We start from the raw sequence: 19882 nt of genomic DNA, 5'->3' as shown, positions 1-19882 counted from the left end.
TCTAGCTGTCATGTCTGCTCCTAAAAACAGCCAAACGCAAGTGTGTGAAAGTCATCGCTTTCAAGATTTTGTCGAAAGGACAAAGATGACCACTGTATTACCTAACCTGACCTTGTATGTAACTTCTAATACACCACGCGTTGTTTTCATCCATTCTCTCCTCAAATGAATTCCAAATACCAGCGTTTGAGCTGGACATCGGGTTACCATGTGTGGAGTAAGGGAAGGAGGGAGGGGAGGCACGGTGCCCCCAGCCGCGCTGGGAAAACCTCACAGGAGGGGTGAGCTGCGGACGTGGAGCCAAGCTGCTGAGGTAACAAACGAGGCAAGGCTGGGCGATCGCTGTGATGAACTGCATCCGGAAACAATGTTCTTTGACAGCCTTGACCTGATTGTCCTGGGATTTTCTACATTGCAGATGTGAGTCATAGGCAAAGGAACATGTATTTCAAGGGCATCGCGGACCCTTCTGCCTTTAAGGGGACCACGACAAGCAGGTCGCAGTGCGTGACCGTAGGTACTGCTGAAAGAGGTGGCCTTCACTTCTCAGCAGATCCTCCCATGGCAGGATCAGCTCCTTTCTGGCTGGGACAGGAGTTAGGTGAAACGAAGGTAGCATCCTTGCTTGCCCTGATGGAGTGACCTGCATCGGAAGAAGCAGCAGCAATCATTTTTGCTGTCTCTGGCAAGGGTTTCCCAGAAGGCAAGCTGATGATGGGGTTGTTTTGCTGTTTTATTTGGGGTTGTTCTTCTAAAGTTCAGTTTGCTGAGAGGTTCTGATATCTTAATTGATGCAGACAGCAGGGCTAAAAAGGACATAGTGTTAGAACATTACTGCCTGCATGTTTATTCTTTAACCTCACCTCAGGAAACATCTGGTAGCAAATGAACATGTAGGGGCAATAAATGGCAAACTGCTTTCAGCACTTCTCCAGCGTGTGTCCTGTCTTCAGATCGTGCCACTTACTCGTGCCTGTGCTGGGAGGCGTCCACGGCTGGTGGTTTCCCTTCCCGTGGTGGTGGGGCTGGGATCTACCAGCTTGGAAGGTCCCAGCCGTGAGGTGCCAGGAAGAGGCGTGTGAGCAGTGGCGCATAAAAGCAGTTATTTTTGCTTCCTCTGATCTCTGATAACAGGGAAGTGTTCCCAAACAGCCAGGGCTAACGCTTTTAGTACAATGTAACCTTTACTTAATTGCTCTATTGCCATAACCTTGCATGGCCCTTTAGATACCAAGTGCGATAAGGCTGCTGCCCAGGGGAGCTCACGCTCATTTAGGGTGATGGATTGTGACATGGACTCTTGGGATTACTACTGGAGGCTGGTAACGTGGAGGAGAAGTGTTTTGGGCAGTGCATTGTTCTTATCAGTTCTCACCACACGTGGGGGCGAAGAAAACAATAGATCAATTTGCATCACTTCATACGCCCTGCTCACAGCATCTGTACGAGTGGCTGCGTCCCCCGTGGGACCTTGCTGACAGCTTTGTGTTCCTGCCAAGGAAAGGTTGGAAACTGAGGCTGCACCAGAGGAGGGAAGCTGCTCAATGCAGAGGAGGTGAAAAGTGGGATGCTGAGGAAATGCAGTTGGAAAGTGATTTGAAAAGGGGATGCAACTTGGGGCTGGGCGAAGAGAGTGCTGTGGTGTCAGAGAACAGCCCCCTTCATGGTGCATGAGTCTAGGGCATGGTCCCTCTTGGAAAGAGATTGCCTTAAAGCACAGTAGGACGGAGCTGGGGGCATGAAAGATGAAATTTGGTCGTGCTCCAAAGTAAATGAAATACTGGTGTTTCCAAGCTGGAAATTGGATAAAGCAGGTGGGGAGGAGAATATGCTGGTTGGGATTGGACGTGATGAGTAGAACGAGGAGTTACAGCGCTTCTTGGCATGTGGGGCAGGCAGGTTTCACACAGATCCCTGTTCCGCATGTGACATCCCCACAGACCTTCCCTAAGTCAAGCAGAGAGGCTCTGCAGCCCCAAAGGCTGGAGATAAACTTTCTGGGGTTTCCACAATCCATTGCGATGGGTACGAGCTCGTCTGTGCGTGTTTGAAGATCACTGTACATCTTTGTAGCGTGTCTTTAAGTACCTAAGGAGTGAAAAAATGCATAGCCCTGGATATCCTATATTGTAGTTTTCTTCAGTGAGATGGGAAGGGGGGGGTTCTCTTGCTGTTAGGAAGCTAGGTGACTAACGCTGTCCACAGCCAGGCTCTGAAGGGGTAGGCTGGAGGTGACCCTCATAGAGGGGGGCTTTGATCTAGCCCACGCTGGTGAACAGAGCCACCAGAAGGCATTACTTACCCTGTAACTGGTAATCACACTGTGGGAAGATCAGGCTGTGATTTAGTAAGAGGGGAAAGAACAGTCACATGCCTTCTCCGAGGTGCAATCACTCACCTGCCTCTTGGGCTTGATTATTTTGAATAATCAGGCCTCTGGCCCCCTTTCTGTTTGAGTGTGTAAGTCATTCGCAGTTATCCTTTGAATGCTTTTGGATGGCTTCCCAGAAGAATTTACATCCTGGATGGTTTGTGATTTGTGTGAAAGCAGCTGCCCTCCCCAGCATCGATGTGTAGCTGCGTCTCCCGTGATCACCAGAAATTAGGCTCAGAGCGTTTGAGGAGCCCACGAGCGATGCCACGTGCCTGAAGTCGGAGGTGGTTGGGTGCGTTTCATTCGGTGCAGCTGCAGGTAAAAGCACAGGCTTCCCTGAGTCTTACAAATAGCTGTCATTCTGTGAAAGGACAATGGAACAAATGAGCTCGCGGGACTTGCCGGTGTGATTATCGGTTGCGCAGCAAATGGGCCCGCTCTTACCTCCGTGGCTCAATTACGTAAATGCACAACATAGCAGTTAGTGGCCCCCCTCCGGGAGGCTTGTTGTAACAACAATGTGCCTCTGCGCATTTCTTGTCACATTCCTCTACCCGTAGTGTAGGCTTCAAGTCCCCTGGCTCGCCGTGTGCTTCCAGCTGGAAGGGCGGCACTGGTTTTGCGTGGTTAGCCTGTGTGAGTCTTGGGAATCCCTGCTTGTTCGCAAAATTGCCACCCCGGGAGGCAGGAAAGCGTTAGAGCTGCTGCTTCCAGCTACACTGGACAGAAGCTGCTGGGTGGTTTGACTTGCTGTGAAGGATCTTTGCACGAGATCCCAGCAGAGTTTAGGCTGGAGCTGTGAGGATTGCAGCCCCCTTGTGTAATTCCCTCCTTAGCACCTGCTGCTCCTGAGCCTTGCTTGCGCTTGACAGAGGTTTGGAGGTCGGAGACCGCTTCAGCTTCCAGGAGGTGTCAGTCAGGGGAAAAGGCTTTTTCTTCTGGAATTTCCATGCAGACAAAATATAAATCAAAACAATTTTTATACTTAAAAAGAAGCTTACCATATTCAGTGGAGAAAGTCTGGACGAGTCGAGACAAAATATGAGTCCAACTCATATTTCTCAAGCACATCAGTGTAACTTATTTCCATGCCTGCTGCCCCCCTCCACTTCAGCACGTGTGCAGATACCTCAGGGATAAAAACAGTTCTGCTTTTCTGCTCTGTTCTTGCTGTTCTGCTCTTAATCCCCGGCACGACTTTGTTCACAACATCTATCGTTTGGTATGTTAGCGGGCGTATGACCTTTTAAAACAACCTTCTTCTCTGTGTTTTATCAGCATCAGCTTTCAGCTTTGGCTAAATTGAAAAAAAAACAAAAAACAAAAAACATGGCAAATCCATCCCAAAGCTGTATCAGTCATGTCTGGCTAAATGTAATATCAGATTCCCTTACATACCTCTGCTTGCTGTGTGGATCCTCTTTCCTGAATACATTTTTGTCCTTTCGGGCCAAAGTAATGTAATCAAACTGTGTCTTCCATATCACGTGAATGAAGAGCGATCAAGTGATATGTAATCTGTCTGCGTGTTGCCTTCACCAAATGCCTCTGTAATAGTTTAGGTGCTCTCCTAGCTTTCTGGGAGTTATATTTTTGCACGTGGAAGGAGCAAGTCTTTGGTGCTGTGGACCAGGTCGCACATCTTCCACTATTCTCTACCCTGTAGAGATGAAGTGCTGTAAATTTGGGTGTTTCAGGAGAGAAATGAATGGTATGTACTTTCCACCGAGCAGCAGAGGGTGGCGAGCGTTGAGTGAACTCTGGCAAGGGTTCTGCTCATCCAGACGGACACTGCTTGGGGTGACGGATGGCAGCCTAAGATCTCCTTAGGGGAATTTTTGCACTTGTATTCTTTCAAAATTGTTGCTGCATTTCTTGTCTCTTGGGTAAAACTTGGGTTTATTGCATGTAGGAAGCTTGCTAGCTGCTAGCAGCGCCTGGCAGAAAAGTTATGTGCAGAGGTGCACCTTGTTGCTAAGCCACCACTGCTCGACGCTCCCTGTTAAGCTGGATTTCTCTCTCCAGGGATGGAGAGTTTGCATTCTGAAGATATTCTGTGATTAGGTTGGGTTTGAGTCACCCTCATCTGACCTGTGCAGGTAAGCTGACAGTAAGTGATCTGTTGGGTTACACTGAAGTGAATCAGAAAGGTCAGTCCAGGGGTTTAGCATTCTGGGTCCTCCTATTTAGGTGGAAACTGTGGCTTTGTATGCAGGGACTGCAGAGACATAGGGAAGGGATGGATCTTCCTCTGGCTGAGAGTAGAGGCAGAATATTTTCTGGCAGCAGGAGGTGGCTCTGCATTTGCTGTCTGGTGCTGCCACTCACTGTAGTTGTTCCTTGTCACATGAGTAGAGGAAAGCATTGCACATAACTGAAATAGACACAGAATTAGTGCAGAGTCTAAAGAACTACAAATGCACCTGTGTGTAATGTGTGCGTGCATATGATTTATGTGCAGCTATATATCTGCCCATTTTTAATCTGCTGCTTCTGTCTTTTAACTGAAGTTTGAAAAGAGAAGTGTCTGCAGACTGGAATTGTCAACTTTTGCAAAGCTGACATCCAGTATTGCTGCAATTAAAATTGTAAACCAAAGGCAAAGTCATAAAATAGTTCAAAAAGCTCAAGAACACACGTAGCAATCATCGTATACTAGCTAGAATGAGATCTTGTCTGTTGTGGTTCCCTTTCACATGAGACATCAGGCACTGTGTGGTACGAGATGTGCATTATGACCAGTCTGGGCGCTCTTGCAGGAAGAGTTTCCCCTTTTTCCTCTTTTTTTCTTTTCCTATGTGCTTGTGGAATTGTTTGCACAGTGGAGTCCTGGTCCGTGAGCAGTACCAGCTCACCTCAGTGCTGGTGCTGGAGTGGGCAGAGGGCTGCAGGAGCAGGGCCCTGGGTAAAAGAGGTTGAAGGCTTACCAAGGTAAGGGAGATGTCCCAAGAGATGGCCAGAATGTAAAGACGGGGGATTTAGAGGCAGAAGAGCCAGAGGAGGTAAAACAGGGAAGGAAAAGGGTTGTCTGTATTTGGAAGTCTAAGGTTAAGGCAGCATCTTCTAAGATAAGAAAGAACAAGGGCAGAAAATGGAATCGAGTGTAAAACGTGTGAAAGCAGCAGAAGTTAAGAGGAGATGGAGCTCGTAGAAAGGACAGAGAGCAAAGGGAAGACGGTGTGTAACTGGGAATGCATAATGAAAATTATGTAGTAATTCCAGATGCAGGGATTTTTTTTTTTTTCTTGCCCTGCTAATGAGAGAAGAAATCAGGTCAGGAGAGCCAGATCTTACACAGACTACTTATACCTATCACTGCCAACAACATCTCACTGACCAGTTTTACCCGCACAAAACACGTTCAGCTGCTGAGACGAGCGACCAGTTCAGCAGGGCTGGCAGATGAGATGACAGCATTTTCAGAGACCAGCAGCGAAGATGCCCCTTGACTGCTGAAAGTCCCGTTTGTGTTTTAATGTCTGAGCACAAACAACTCCATGTTGTGTCTGCAGAAGGTTACTTGTAGGGCAGCAAGTCCCACCCTGTGCATGGGAGTGAATTCCAGGACAGCTCGCAGTGACAGTGCAGGAGGGGACTGAGGAGGCTGGTTTTGTTCCCACCGGTCTGTAATTTTCCTCTTCTTAGAAACTGTACTCAGGTTTTGTTGCAGCTGTAAATATCCTGCTCTTTCTGCGTCTCGTAAGCAGCTAATATGGGAAGTGTGAGATTATGGGAATGGACACTTCAACAGGAAAGAAAGCTCAAAGATAAAGAGAAGGAACCCCAATTGTCCTTTCAGTTAAGTTGCTTTAAAATGAGAAGCAATCTCTTGTTAGGGTAGTTAAAATAGTTTCTGTAACATTGAAAGCTATGCTGCCGGGCTGCCTCACACTTCGATATGTCCATGTGGTACAACAGCCTGGCCAGTGCCCTGTAGTGCAAGGAATACAAACTTCGCCAGTCACAGACACTTTGTGCTGCACTGGAAGCTGCAGTGGCTGATTTTTCTTAATAGGGTATCTGTCCTCTCCCACCAGAACTATATGCTACAGCGTGGTTTATAGCTCCTTTACGGCCAGGGCACTGGGACCGTTTGTAAAGGCTGCTGGAAAATTCCACTTAAAGAAATTCCTTCTTTTGCTTCCTAGTGCGTTGTTTCGGGGGCACGCTTTTCCTAGTATCATGTGTTTAATTATGCTAACTAACAGATCTGATCCCTGGCCTCTCACTGATCTCAGCCTTATCCGATTAGACTGATAAACGATCCAAGAATGTTTAATCTAAAAGGGGGGGGGGATGTTGTACTTTGATGTTTTTCCAAGCCCAGGGTTCCCATCCATTTCTAGTCTGTCTTCTTGTGATAGGCAAAAGAAAGGGAATTACAGGTTCTCTTAGAATGTGTTTGCATTTAAAGCCCCAAATCTACAATCGCATGCACATGTGGTTTTATTTTACTTACAAAAATAAAAAAAAATCTTATTCACCTCACCAGGCCTTAAAAGTGGAAAGAATTGCTCTGACAGTGCAAGTGTGCCGTGTTTTCCTACACGGGTGTATTGTTTGCTTGCGGGGCTGACCTTGTTGCTCACTTAGGAGCATTTGAACGCGTGGTGAGCAATCCTTCTGCGGGCAGGTGGATGTGCTCTGTGCCTGCAGGCTGCACCCCCCCCCCCGGGCACTTGGAAATACTGGTTCTGTGTGCAAGATTTCATCCGGTCTCAGGCTGGATCTCGTTGCCCCGGCATCTGAGGCTGTAGAAAATGAAGCAACACGAGTGCCTGTCACATGTTTGCCCTTTCAGCCTCCCCTGGTGCTCGAAAAGATCGGGCTGGTTCCCACTGGCATCCTGCTTTAGCAGCGCCCTGGGTGATGCCCAGAACCAGCAGGTTGCAGAGCTGGGAAACTAATTGCCTTGGCCTGTCTGTGCCTCTGAGAAAAAGCAGAGTGAAGGTCTTAAACCACCGGAGTCTTTTCTCTTTGCGAGTTATCCTCCTCTCATTCAAAATCTCCTGGAAGGTGAACTACTGGTAACATGAAAAGGTCCTCACCAGCTGAAGGCACGTTTCTGTAGCAAGGCAGAAACCACCAGAGAGATGTCGTTGTGTCCAACAATTCGTAGTAGGTTTTGCAGTACTTTGTCTCAGAGAGAGGGGTGAATAGCCAAGGATTTCATCTGAATGCACACCCCTGCTCCCTTGGGGCTGGCATCTTTATCAGCAGGTGAAATAGTCATAGTTGTGGCCGAGCTCTGTGTCAATTCTATCCTTTGTGCTAAATGCCAAGGTGCAGAAGATTAGATAATTACCAATAGGAGCGTTCTTTATATTGTTTATGTTTCACGTAAAAACAAAAATCCCGAAGGCTCTGGTAAGAGGTTTTATGGCTGCCTGACCCCAGATCCGGGCACCTAAAGGCTGGTGTGCTGCAGGAGGCGCTCCAACCTCCTGGTGCTGGTCCTGCCTCTGCGACCCCCTCCTGGCTCTGTTCTCCAGGTCTCCTGGGATGACCATTTATTCCTTCTCTCAGCATCACCAGGGGTTTAGCATCTTCCCTGCAGGGCTAAATATTGGCCTCTTGGGCACTCGCCCTGGTGCTGGTTTGTACCTGGGAGCTCTGCTGGCAAACAGCCGCTGCTCCATGCCCAGCATCCTGTGACTGCTTATCTAAGGTCGTCTTTGTTCACGCTGCCCTCCCCTTATCTCTGCCCTGCATAAATAATTCCTGTGATTTTGATACCTCCCACATGTGTGTGTCGAAAACAAGAATGCAAAAAGGCTGCTTGAAAAAATTGTGAACATCGAGTAGCATTTATTTAAAGAAAAAAAACCAAACAAACCACCAAACAGAACATTTCAATAATAAGGTAAATTAGCTTTTTTTTTTTTTTTTGGCAAAGACTGCTATAGATGATAATGACAAAAGCACGATATGCAAATTCTGAATGCTACACATGGTGAATTACCACGTAACTTTGCATGGGGTGATGGGGAGATGGGGAGGCTGAACTCTCTGGGTAGAGCAGAACGAAAAACTGAGTGATGTGCAAAGGCTGAGACGTGGCCTTCATCTTCTGCTGTTTTCTGTTCTGTGCTTGTGGTTCCTGTACAGTGCTGCTAAAACAGCTCTGTTGCTGAGCAACAGCAAGCTGAAATAGCACCAGACGGAGAAAATCTGCCGATTTACACTGGTCGTAAAGTGTGTCCTCTTACCCGAGTGCAGATTTCGGCAGGAAGGTGAAAGCCAGCCCTCGCCTTTAGCCCCCTGTGCTAGTGGCCTGCCCCCCTGGGGCACACGTGGCCTGGGACACTACAAGATATCCTTTTCCTGAAGGGTTTGACAAGCGGTGAGGTGCGTCCCCTGGCCAGAACAGGCCCTCCTCTGACCCCAGGCTAGAGCGTGAGTGGCCTCCCTCGGGCTGAGTCCTGGTGGTCTGGGCTCGGGGAGCTTTCCAGCCCTGCCTGCAGCACAACGCCCTGCCTTCGCGTATACGGGAGCGTAACGAAGTATAAAGCAGTATAACGAGCAGAAGTTGGAGGTTTCCTAAATATCTACGCTCCCACTTGGATTTCGTAATTTTACTTCCCAATTTTTTCTCGGCTATTTATGTAATTTAAGAGAGAACCTCCATTTAGAGGAGCTTAGTAATGAAAAAGAGAGGAAAATATATACCCACCTCAAAGAGATACTGGTTTGTTTCCAAAAACAAACAAACAAAAAGCTCCATGCAACATTATGTAGATATTTATCAAATAAAGCACAGTAAATGGCACATTTTACAAGCGATCTCTGGAGCATCAGTCATACAGCAGTACTGTCAAACAGCTGAAAATGCAGTGTTTCATCAGAAGATGCTGCCAACAATTCATCCCTAATGTTTTGCACTCAAATCTTTGTCACGTTCATAAAAATACATTTTTTTTTCCCAACCTCAAAAATCAGGAGTGGCATGATTTGCAAGCTACTTCTTTTTTCCTCTGCCATGAGAGGACCAGGAACAGCATCAAAGTACACAGGCTAATACAAACTGAAGGAGTGTGGAGGAGAGTACTTTTGGTGAAGATGTCAGGCCCATATTCTCTACCTGGTATCCCTGGTAAGGGATGATGATGACAAAGTCTTACGGCCAAAACCAGTCTCTCAATGAGTGAGGTGGCCAAGTGAACACCCCGTGAGGCCACCGGCACTGTTGGGTGCAAATCCTCATCCTCCTTCCCAACCTGCAGACCCCGCAGTCTGGGTGGAGGTGGCGCGGGGCTGATCTGCTGCAGGCTCTGCTGCATCCACCAGCCCCCAGCCTGTCCCCTGCCTGTGGCAGGGCAGAGGGAAGCAGCAGAGCAGCCCCAGGCTGGGACAGGATGCTGGTTTGCTGCTTGGTCTTCATGGACCGGGTGGGATGGTGTAGGGAGAGGTCAGGATACACTCATTATTTCTGCTTATGCATGGGCTGAACAGAGCCCTTCCGTTGCATAGGGAAGGAACTGCAGTGGTTTGCTGCTGTCCTCTCCCTTGCGAGCCTGTGACCGAGTTTGGGTAATTCGGAAAATCATGAGATAAGCACAAAATCATGACACTTTTTTTTTTTTTTTTTAATAGAAAAAGATTATTTTTACTGGTATCACCTTTCTTGGCCTTGAGCTTACAGACTTTTCTCTGCAATGGTGTGGGTCTGAAACAATTTTTTCATGAAGTGTTAGAACCCAGTGCAAACTTCAACACCCAAAAGCTGGGGCTTATAGCTACCCCTTCTCCACCATTATTCTGATTTTACCACAAGTCTTGCAAGTGTTAGCAACACTGCCTGCAATTCATCTCTGTCCATTCTGCGTGTGATGATTGTTAATTCACATCTTTCGCCACCATGCTCGAGATCCTCCAGGCAGATTTCTTCATCACCTATTTTCTACTTAGCAAACTGTGCTCTTTATTCCAGTTCTCTGCTACTACGAAGCTCCCTAAGATGTATCCTATTGCTGTGGTAAGCTGGGTTTAGCCATTGATTAGGAGTCCCATCAGATGCCGAGAGATGCTCTACTCTTTATTGCTTTATGTTTGATTGCTGTAACTTGTATGTCACAAACAGATTTTTCTTTTTGACTTTTGTTTCCCCACTGTCTAAAATTCAAGCATCTTTTCAGGAATATGTGCTTTTAAATCATTACAGATTAGCCTTGGGAAAGGTCCCTCCAACTCAGCACAGCTCTATCTAATCAGGACAGAACAAAAGATTGTGTTGGAAAAAGTCTCTTCATTCAAAGGTGGTGGGTTTTTCTGGTCTTTTGACTTTATAGGTGGAATACCTTGTGCTCTTGCCTTACAATCTGCAAAGTATCTCGCTTCTTGGGTCTTTATACATCACAGCAAGACATCTGATGTTTCTTCACCCTCAGGTAATATGCTCGGTTGGCTTCTGGATAGGTGACTTTGGAGAGTGGTAGCTTGTAGATGGCAGAGCGGTTTGTGGTTATTAACAGGAAGGTCAGTGCAGATAAGCAGAAGGACCAGGTTCCTGATGGCAACCCAAACTGCAGATTAAAAACAAAACCCATATTTACTATATATTTGTCTTTTGTTTGGACCACCAGCAGTCCTGAAAAAAAATACTCAGAGCCAGGCAGCTTGGAATAAGCTTTCTCAAGGAAGTCTTGACTTGGTTTTGCAAAAAGGATCTCCCTGGAGAAGCAGAATTTGAGATCTTGACATTGTGCATTAACCTACTGGCTCTGGCAAGAAGGATGCCTTCTGTTTGTGCATCTGCAGAGATTTTGGATGGAGCTGAGATGGAAGTGGATACAGAAACATTCATCTTTACCCTGGGCTGTTGCATCGCCTGCCTTTTGGCACTTGGGCAAAGGAATTAAACCAAATTTGTGGTGTTACCCATGTGGAAAGACCTTTTCTCAGTCACTTCAGGCAGAAAGTATAGCCAAATCATTATTTCAGAGCTGTTGAGGGCAGATCTATGGAAGTTCGTGCAGGCTCCTAGGATGAGGAGTAGTAAGTAATGACTGCAAGTGCCATGTTTCAGTGGGAACCACACCACCCCCTGGGCAGATCATGTTCCCTCACCTAGATCTGCCCTGCCTTTGGCTGAGTTGTGATCTGAGCCTCAATGTTTTGCCTCACAAGTCAGGAAAATAGAGAGTGTGTTCTAATTTGTCTTTGTGAACAAGGCTTTATCTAATAACCTGCTTACCACAGACAACATGTTTGTCATTGTTGCTCCCAGATAGGCACTGAAGAGCGCTGTGAAAAAGAAAGATAATTCCTGGTGAGTTCAGTTGATCTCAGCATGGAGGAGACCAGCAAGGAGAAACATCTCTCACACTGCCTTGGGTAGCTCAGCCACTGCTTATAGCAATGTCTGGGCAGGCCCTCTTAAAGATCTGTCCTTTGCCCAGTGTCCCCTGCAACACCTGAAACCCATGGAAAGGGCAAAACAAAAAAGACTGAGTGATAAAAAGTGTGACTATAGAAACAGAGGCTTTTGAAACATGCATGGAAAGTAAGTAGGTTGATGGATGGAGTTAAATAGGAAAATAAGCCTTCCATCTCTCCTGCCTCTAAGGCTAGAAGGTGGGTCAATGAGATACAAAGCTAAATCTTTTTTATACACACACCGAATGAGCAATAGTTTCACTCCCAGCTCCCTGTGATATTGAAATTTCATATGGAATTGCCTTATAAATAATTCTTCAATCATTCTGCATGGCTTAGCCTCTGGTATCCATTTCCATAGACTGGGGAAGCTGCGTTGTCTAATTTCAGGTTCAGATTCATCCTGAGCTCCAGTTTTCTCAATAAACACAATTAATCTCAAAGCTAAGTACCTAATTTTGAATATGTTAGTTAAACCACCGATTGCTTCTTTTGTTTTGAGCACAGCTCTTGGCTGGAAGTCAACGCACCGCTTTTATTTTGTCAGGGTGCGTTAGAGCAATAGCTCCAACGTCTGCCTCAGTCCTTCGTCAGTCTCACCCGAGTCCATCTGCCTGCCTAGAGGTGGCCATCTGGCTTCAGCCCACCTCTAGCAGCAACACATCTTATCTCGTTTCAAAGGGAAGTATGGCAGCAGTGAAAATCCATAGGGTACGTACCACAGGCAATTGCCAGCAAATGTGTCTGCCAGGTGAACGCATAGAACATGCCTCCGATGGCGATACAGGAGAGGGAGCTGTTGTAGCTCCACAAGCCGGAGTAGATTTTGCTAAAAGGTGTTGCTAAGCTCAGTGCTGTAAAATAAGTCAAAGATGTGTCATTCCTTGGCCAAAGAGATAAAAGCAGCTGAGAAACGGCACAAACCCAAGTTTTTGAGGGTTCAAGCCTGCATGTGTATGCTGAGTCCCTGTTTGTGGTCACGTTGCCATGGTCTAGGGCTAAACCTGTTCAGTCTAATGCAATCACTGTGGACTTTCCCTGGTGCTGCTGGGCTGAATTTGGCCTTATGGTTTCACCAGAAGACATATGAGTGAGCAAGTGTACGTTTGAACTCTGAATGTGTCCCTGAGGCCTGCACATCCAGACTCGTGGCAATGACTTTTATTAAGCTGCTCCTAAAAGCATCTGAATATATCCAGAAATGAAGTATTTCAGGATAGAAATTCATTTCAGCCAAAAATGCATTACTTTCCTCTGAAGGTTTCCACTGTCATAAAATGAGGTAAGAGAATGCGGAAGTCAATCAAAAGAATTCTTAAAACAGAAGTGGGTATTTTTTTTCAAGCAGCCATTCTCCAATGGAAAACAGATTTGTGACTGTAAATGTTCCAGTCACTCCACTTCCTCCTCTATTCTCTGTGCTTCTGTAGAAAGCTGTGACACAAATCAAATCCTTACCTGCCAGCATCCCCACTGCTGATCCAATTGCCGCGTGCAGACAGATGAGTGGAGATGAGATAAATAAAGCAAGCAGGAAAATTCCCCCAGTCCAGGGGTTGTCGCAGCCATAAACCTGACCCACCCCGACTGGAATGGATTGCAGTAGCTGTGTGAATGAGGAGGAAAAAAAAAAGAGGCAATTTTTTATCCACTTTGGTGTTTTGTTTTAAACCTAGTTTTGTTGGCTGCTTTCAACCTAATTTGAAAGTTACAGAAGTTGTGCTTGTTTCAGGAGGTTTTGTGAAAATAGTGGCTTGGATGGGAACAAAATGATGGACCAGAGCGGTCCATCCCAGAGGGCTGTGCCCTCCCCTTGGACAGGCGAGAAGAGCCTAACTTGTTTGAAGCTGTAGAGATGGTTTTGAGACACTTTTCCCCAAAATGTTCTGTCCCATCCATATGGAACTGTTCATTTACGGTCCCCATAAAGCTTTATGTCATGATAAAGGTTCTTCTAGAAAGGCTATCAGAGTGGATTGCTATTCAGTGTCAATTAACTTCCTTAATCACATCTGGGAACCCTTTAAAATAGTCCACTGAGCCTTAGGGGAAAGTGCTTACTGTAGTGTCTGTGCTGCTTACCATGCTACGCAGAAGCATAAAGTGTTTCTTTGGAAAGGTCCCACCTGAATATTAACTGAAACTATGTGAACATACGCCTGCACCCAAGTTTATAACAGTTTTGTCATGGTAATATCTGCTTGCTCATTCCTTATCAGAAAGACTGTGCTTTGATGCATTTTTAAAAATCCTTTCTGTGTGGAAAATTGAAAATAACCTATGAGTCAACTGGTAGCCTCAGTGTAGCTTTAGCTGTGGAGTGGTGAGCAGTATACCCACAGTAATGGAAAATTAGACTGCAGAGGCTCTTTGAAGCTGGTAATGTATACATTTAGATACACCCGTAAACAAAAGATACCAGATACCAGAAAGATTCTCATTTTCAAGCAATCAAAAATATAAATTCCTGGAGTAAACCCTTATGTATTGGATAATAGCTGTTTTATAAATGCAATGTTTTATAAATGCAATTCTACCATTGACATTTCAGCGTCTGTCCAGGTGATGTTTGGTGTTGCTGTTGCAGGCTGAATGATGGTTGTAGGGAAGAAGAGGTTGTAGGGTCCTGACGCAGCCAGATAGAGGGTCAAGGCCAAGTTGAAAGGCAAGGTGAAAACAGGCAGATCCCACTTACAGAAGACTGAGCCTAAAGCGCTGGTGAAAACAGGGCTGAAAGAAGAACAAAATGGTCTCACTAGGAGCTCAGCAAACTCCCTGCCCTCCACAGGTCAGTTAGCACTATACAGATTCCTGCTGTCTTATTTGATATGATACACAGTGAATTTGGTGACTCTAAGGGGTCCAAAGCGTGGAGGATCCAGAGATTTAATGGAGTTATTCCCATGCCAGTCTCAGTGACTTATTATTATTTAGTACTTAGTGACTGAACATAGGACACCAGTGCCAGGTCTAAGTGACCTGGAAGGAAGGCTGTGTGTCCTTGTTCAAGCTTGTGGATCAGGATCGTCAGAAGTAAAGGCTGACATCAAAGGTATGCTTATTAAAGTGAATATATCAGTACACGAACTTCAGGCAGACAGATGATACACATGGTCTAGCAATATCCAACTAGATATTAGGGGACCAAAGATCAACATTCAAAAATTTCAAGTGTCCAAATACCTGGCAGATTATGGTGTCGTATGAGTAAACTATTATTGCTTGTTTGTTTTCATTAGCATCAACCATCATGTCTTGAGATCACTGAGCAGCTTTTGTGCCCAGAGAAGTAAATTTTCATGACACTTTTATATGGTGGCTTAAAGAGATGAAATGCTTGTGGTTGATCGTAGCAGGGAATGCTTCTCTTGAGACAAAAATGAATTAATGCGTCACAGCAATATGGCTAACGTTAAGGGCATTGAATTACATATGATCAACCATCAATTTTCCTTTTATCCGTTTGGTTTATTTGTGTGATTATGTGAGTGTTTTATTTGTTTTGGGATTACATTCAAGTTTAAAAGTGCAAATAATTATCCAGATTTAGAAGCACATATATGCCAGTTATGTTTCTTTTTTACTGTAGTCTGTATAGCACATAAAAATACAGTGGCTCCGTCTCAGTGAGGAAACACTGGGACTGGAGTAAGAAGCAGAAGAGATGTCTCACTTACCACATCATGGACATCAGCGCTACTGGCAGTAGAAGCCACCAGTGGTAGTCTCCCTTAGCAGAGAAGACTGCCATGAGCAGTCCCACCAGGACCCCGTTATAGCCATGCAGACCTGCTGCTATGGCTGCTCTGTGGGAAGAAAACAATTGTCTTGAAGTCTTCTCCCCTGCGGGTGCTTTGCGTGCATCATCTCCTCCCTCCCTCCCTCCCTCCCCATGCAGATGGGACTTTGTGTGACGATGACCTGCCAAGGCTCGTGCACTGACCGGCCTCCAGCTTCACACTGACTAGAGTCCCGTGTCCCCTCAGAACCAACTATTCTTTCTGCAGTTATCACAGAATGGCTTGGTTTGGAAGGGACCTTAAAGGTCACCCATTTCCAACCCCCTGCTATATGCAGGGATGCCACCCACTGGTTCATGTTGCCCTGGGCCTCATCCAACCTGACCTTGTTCCCCTCCAGGGATGGGACATATGTTCAGTGGAGGGGTTGTGTTCAGTGTCCCTATGGACCAGATGCAGCCGGTGCTGGTGGGAAGATCTGTCTGGCCATAACAGCTCTAGCTAGGGCTAAATTCATGCTTTTCATGCTTATTTAACACTTGGCAGTTTTGTTCTGAAGGGGCAAAGGATGGACTTACCTGTCCTGGCCCAGAATAAGTGCTGTTAAGGTTGAGACCACTGTACCTAAACAGCCTGTGAGTGTCCACCAGGGGTTCTGTACCAGGAAGCCAGCTACTACGATAAGCCCACTGAGGGGATTATTGACAAACATCACCTGGGATATCCCACGCAGCACCCAGTCGATAAACTGGATCACGATAGGCTTGTCTGGAAGAGATCAAATTAAGCAATGAAAATAACTAAAAATGAACAGATGCGACTGATTTGGGATAGTTTTTTTTTTTTTTAAACTCAAAAACAATTTTGGCAGTGGAACTTGGCAGCATGACTGAAGCAATGAATCAACAAGACTGTAAAACCTGACTGGGATTTATTACGGCCTATACTGAAGTCTTGCAGCTGGAAAGCTGAGATGAACAGTGTGGTTGCCAGAGTCCCCTGTTATAAAGTACCCCGGACCAGCTTCGTATGAACTGGCTAATTTATGATGTCTGTACCTCAGATGGCAAATTGTGTGTGTATCCTGTTGCTGATTTATTATGGGGACCAAACACACTTACCTGTGTGTAATTTAGCTTCACAGTGGCATTAGGCTTGACAGAAACTGCTCAGCTGATAGGGGAGGGAACGTTATGAGGAATGGCAGAGCACGGAATAACCATACCAGGCTTTGTTCTGTGGGACTAAATTCAGTTTGTACATGGCGTGTTGGGAGGTAAATGTCACCTCAGCCATCCTCAGGATTTAAGTAGTATGTGGCTCTCTGCAAAAAAGCTGAACTTTCCTCACTAAAAAGACATAAATCAAGGCAGAGATTGTTTCTTTTCTACTCCAACTTGAATCCCATTACTGAGAAGTTAGTTATTACTCCTTTGGTATAATTCTTCTTTGGAATCCCCTTATTAATTATGGCGAAATAGCTTTACCTCTTAGCCAGGCTCCAAATTCCTTCATGTCTCCTGTGATGTACCCAACAGCTCTGCAGATTCTCTTTCCACCTTTGCTCAATGGACTTTGCTTTCTTGGTTTTCTTTCCCTGTTATTTTCTGTCTTGACATCAACACTGTTTTCCATGGTGAGGTTTTGACCCTGTGGTGGAATTCAAGGAAAAACAAACACGTTCATTATGATGCCTCTTACTTGTCCCTGCTTATTTGCTCTACCACACATTATTGCTCATTGTATGTTATGCTGGAGCCTGAAAGAGGAAAACCCTAAGTCTGAATGCCTGGTTCCCGTGTCTCCATGAGCACATCCTCTCTTCGTGCTCTCTTGGGGCCCTGTGCTGTCCTTCCAGATGTTCACGCAGCCATAGATTTGAACACCAGGAGGAACTGCTGAGCCTTGTGTCATAGTGGTGGTTCACCTGGTTTTAACACCCTGATCAGCCGTATCACGTTGTCCAGAAATCAAGCAGTTCTCGATGTAAGGGCTGAATTCACAAAGAGCAGGGTGGCATTACCAGACACTGGCTTCACAGAAGTGGAAGCCCACCTCAAAATTCAACTTGGTCAGAGATTTTCCGACACCGGAGAAGCTGCTTCAGTGATTGATTACATTTTCCCTGCTGCTTAACCTGTACTTCCAGTTTGAACTTATCCATCAGCCATCGACAATAGGTCCCTAACATTAGGTTTACGGGGTACAGGTGCCTCTATACAGGCACCGACGGTGGTCAGTTCAACCTTTCTCACGGGTATGGGCTCAGCTTGAGGGTTGTTCATGGAGCCTTACTCAGTTACCCATAGGCATACACACGTTGTTTTCTGCTCCATTGAATTTTACTTTTGTCTACTCTGTCTCCAGAAGTACCCAGCGCTGATTTAAGAAATTAGAGATCATACTGGAAGTGCTTCTGCCTTCTCTCTGCCCCGTAACGTGCTAGGTGGTCTGCACCAACCTTTCTTCATCAACATAAGACAAGACAGGTGACCACAGCCTGTAATAAGAAACCCTCAGGGAGTAATGAAAAGACTCTTATTACATTTAGGACATGCTGTATCAAGCCTTAAATAAGGTAGGAGAGCACAGTATAGAGGTGCTTTGGCCTAGATGAGGTGTTTGGAGCATCCACATGGGGCTGGCAGATATGGGGTGCCATATGGGAGATGTCTTTTGGATCAGGAGCTGCTGCAATGCACTTTGGCACCTCATACAGCTCTAGACAGCTTCATTCAGGTATGTGGCTCAGAGACTTGCATCTAACTGTAAACATTGTTGTGTTTTGTTGTTTTTTTTTTTTTTAAAAAGTCTGGTGGCTGATTTGTTATTTGTTTAAGCGCCAATTCTCAATATGAAGTCAGCAAATTAAAAGCAGTCAAACCTTTCCCTGGAGTATACTCAGTTTCCTGAAGAGTAAGACTAATTCTGGGTAGTTGTCAAGACAAAGAAAACACAAGACGAGGCACACTGTTGAATGAATACAGAACCAGAGCTGCCTTGGTTCTCCCCAGTGAGTAACAGGTTGTGGAAGAAGTAAAGTGTTTAGGTTGTGGGTTAGTAGTCTAAATAAGATGATACAAGCGCATAAGTGTTGCAGTTAGTCCTCGACTCACTTGTGACTTCTTGGCAGCTGGGGAAGAGAATTCACACGTCAGAAATACAGGTGCTGAGTAGTTAGGCTGAAGCAGCCTCTCCCCTGGGCATTACCCTGCAGATCTCGGTGTGTGGGGAAGCAGCTCCGAGTCTGGCTGTGGGAATGGGTGGTGGATGTGCACCCTGGCCAGTCCCTTGCTGTGCGTTGCTGGAGGGCTGATAGCGACATTTCACCAAGCAGTAAATATTTGCAGAACTAATACATAAAAAATAAGCACTTTATGCCTTCTGGGAGGGCCCAGCTCATGCAAGGATGGGTTCTGTGTGAGAGTGGCTGAAGGCAGGACCAGTGTAGAAGAGTGTGGAATCTGCATTGGGATAGGGCACAAAGGCAAGGAGCTTAGCTAGAGGAGAAAGAGAAGAAAAGGATGAGAGCATTGTTAGGGACAGTGCCTTGGTGCTGGAGGGCTTTTTCCCAGCTCAGTTATAATTCATTACCTTGATTCATTAACCTTCGCTTTTCTCATATTTTATTCTGAAATAATGGAATAAGTGAATTGGATGCACTTTCAGTTAAATCAAAATTTCCAGCCAAGATAAATGCTCTTCATTTGGTGCATTCATTCAAGTGCATTTACATTTTTAATTTAAAGAATCTTCCTCTTTGTGGAACTTAGGCTTTCTCTGGTGCTAATTCCTAAAATCAAGGCTGTTACAATTGCATTTGCAGAGAGCTGCTGCATGTCCAGTGCTAGCACGCCTGAAATGCTTCCCTGCATGCTGAGCGAGGAGGTTTTTTGCACCACAGTAGTCTGGAGATGTTCTGGGACATAACGTGTCTGCACAAGAAGTGTCAGAGCCACTGTCTGCTCTGTTCACACAGTGGAAAAAGGGGTTGTGTTGGGGGCCCTAATTCATCACAACGCATACTCCACAGGAATGCACTTAAATGCCTGTTTAACTTCCCAGAGGAGCTACATGAATTCAGTGCTTTACTGCGTCAGGGCCAGAATGAATGGGAATGAAAAGGACTTCTCCTGCAGTGAGGGTCTGAGCAGAGCTTCATTCCTTTCTTATGCAAAGGAATTTTTACCCTGGGATATATAATAATTGCGTGTTCTAAACCCCTCTGAGATGCAAAGCCTTCTACCTGCTATCGAAAGTATTTGACGTGGGCTGTGCAGCTGGCATGGATACTGTATAAGGCAGCACTGCATGGTGCAAATCTGAGCGTAGGTACCTCCTTTGCTCTGGGTTTTCGTGGGCAGAAATGAAGTCAGCTCAATGCACTTGGCAT

The 19882-nt window shown here is 45.8% G+C and overlaps 1 protein-coding gene across 1 annotated transcript in view; it reads right to left on the bottom strand.

The window, feature by feature from the left end:
• Nucleotides 1-7740: 7740 nt before the first annotated feature.
• LOC106037293 (urea transporter 2) overlaps nt 7741-19882 on the bottom strand; it is a 323613-nt gene continuing 311471 nt past the window's right edge. The window contains exons 12-19 of the mRNA XM_066988875.1: nt 16977-17139; nt 16068-16257; nt 15427-15555; nt 14287-14479; nt 13208-13355; nt 12469-12603; nt 11568-11617; nt 7741-10896 (exon numbers count right to left, since the gene is read on the bottom strand). Coding sequence (XP_066844976.1) covers nt 10720-10896; nt 11568-11617; nt 12469-12603; nt 13208-13355; nt 14287-14479; nt 15427-15555; nt 16068-16257; nt 16977-17139 — 1185 coding nt within the window. The 3' untranslated portion in view covers nt 7741-10719. The remainder of the gene's footprint in view (nt 10897-11567; nt 11618-12468; nt 12604-13207; nt 13356-14286; nt 14480-15426; nt 15556-16067; nt 16258-16976; nt 17140-19882) is intronic.

Source organism: Anser cygnoides, chromosome Z (genome assembly GCF_040182565.1).
Source record: "Anser cygnoides isolate HZ-2024a breed goose chromosome Z, Taihu_goose_T2T_genome, whole genome shotgun sequence".
NCBI lineage: Eukaryota > Metazoa > Chordata > Aves > Anseriformes > Anatidae > Anser > Anser cygnoides.
The sequence above is the reverse complement of the archived record's forward strand: the minus strand, read 5'-3'. Positions and strand labels throughout refer to the sequence as shown.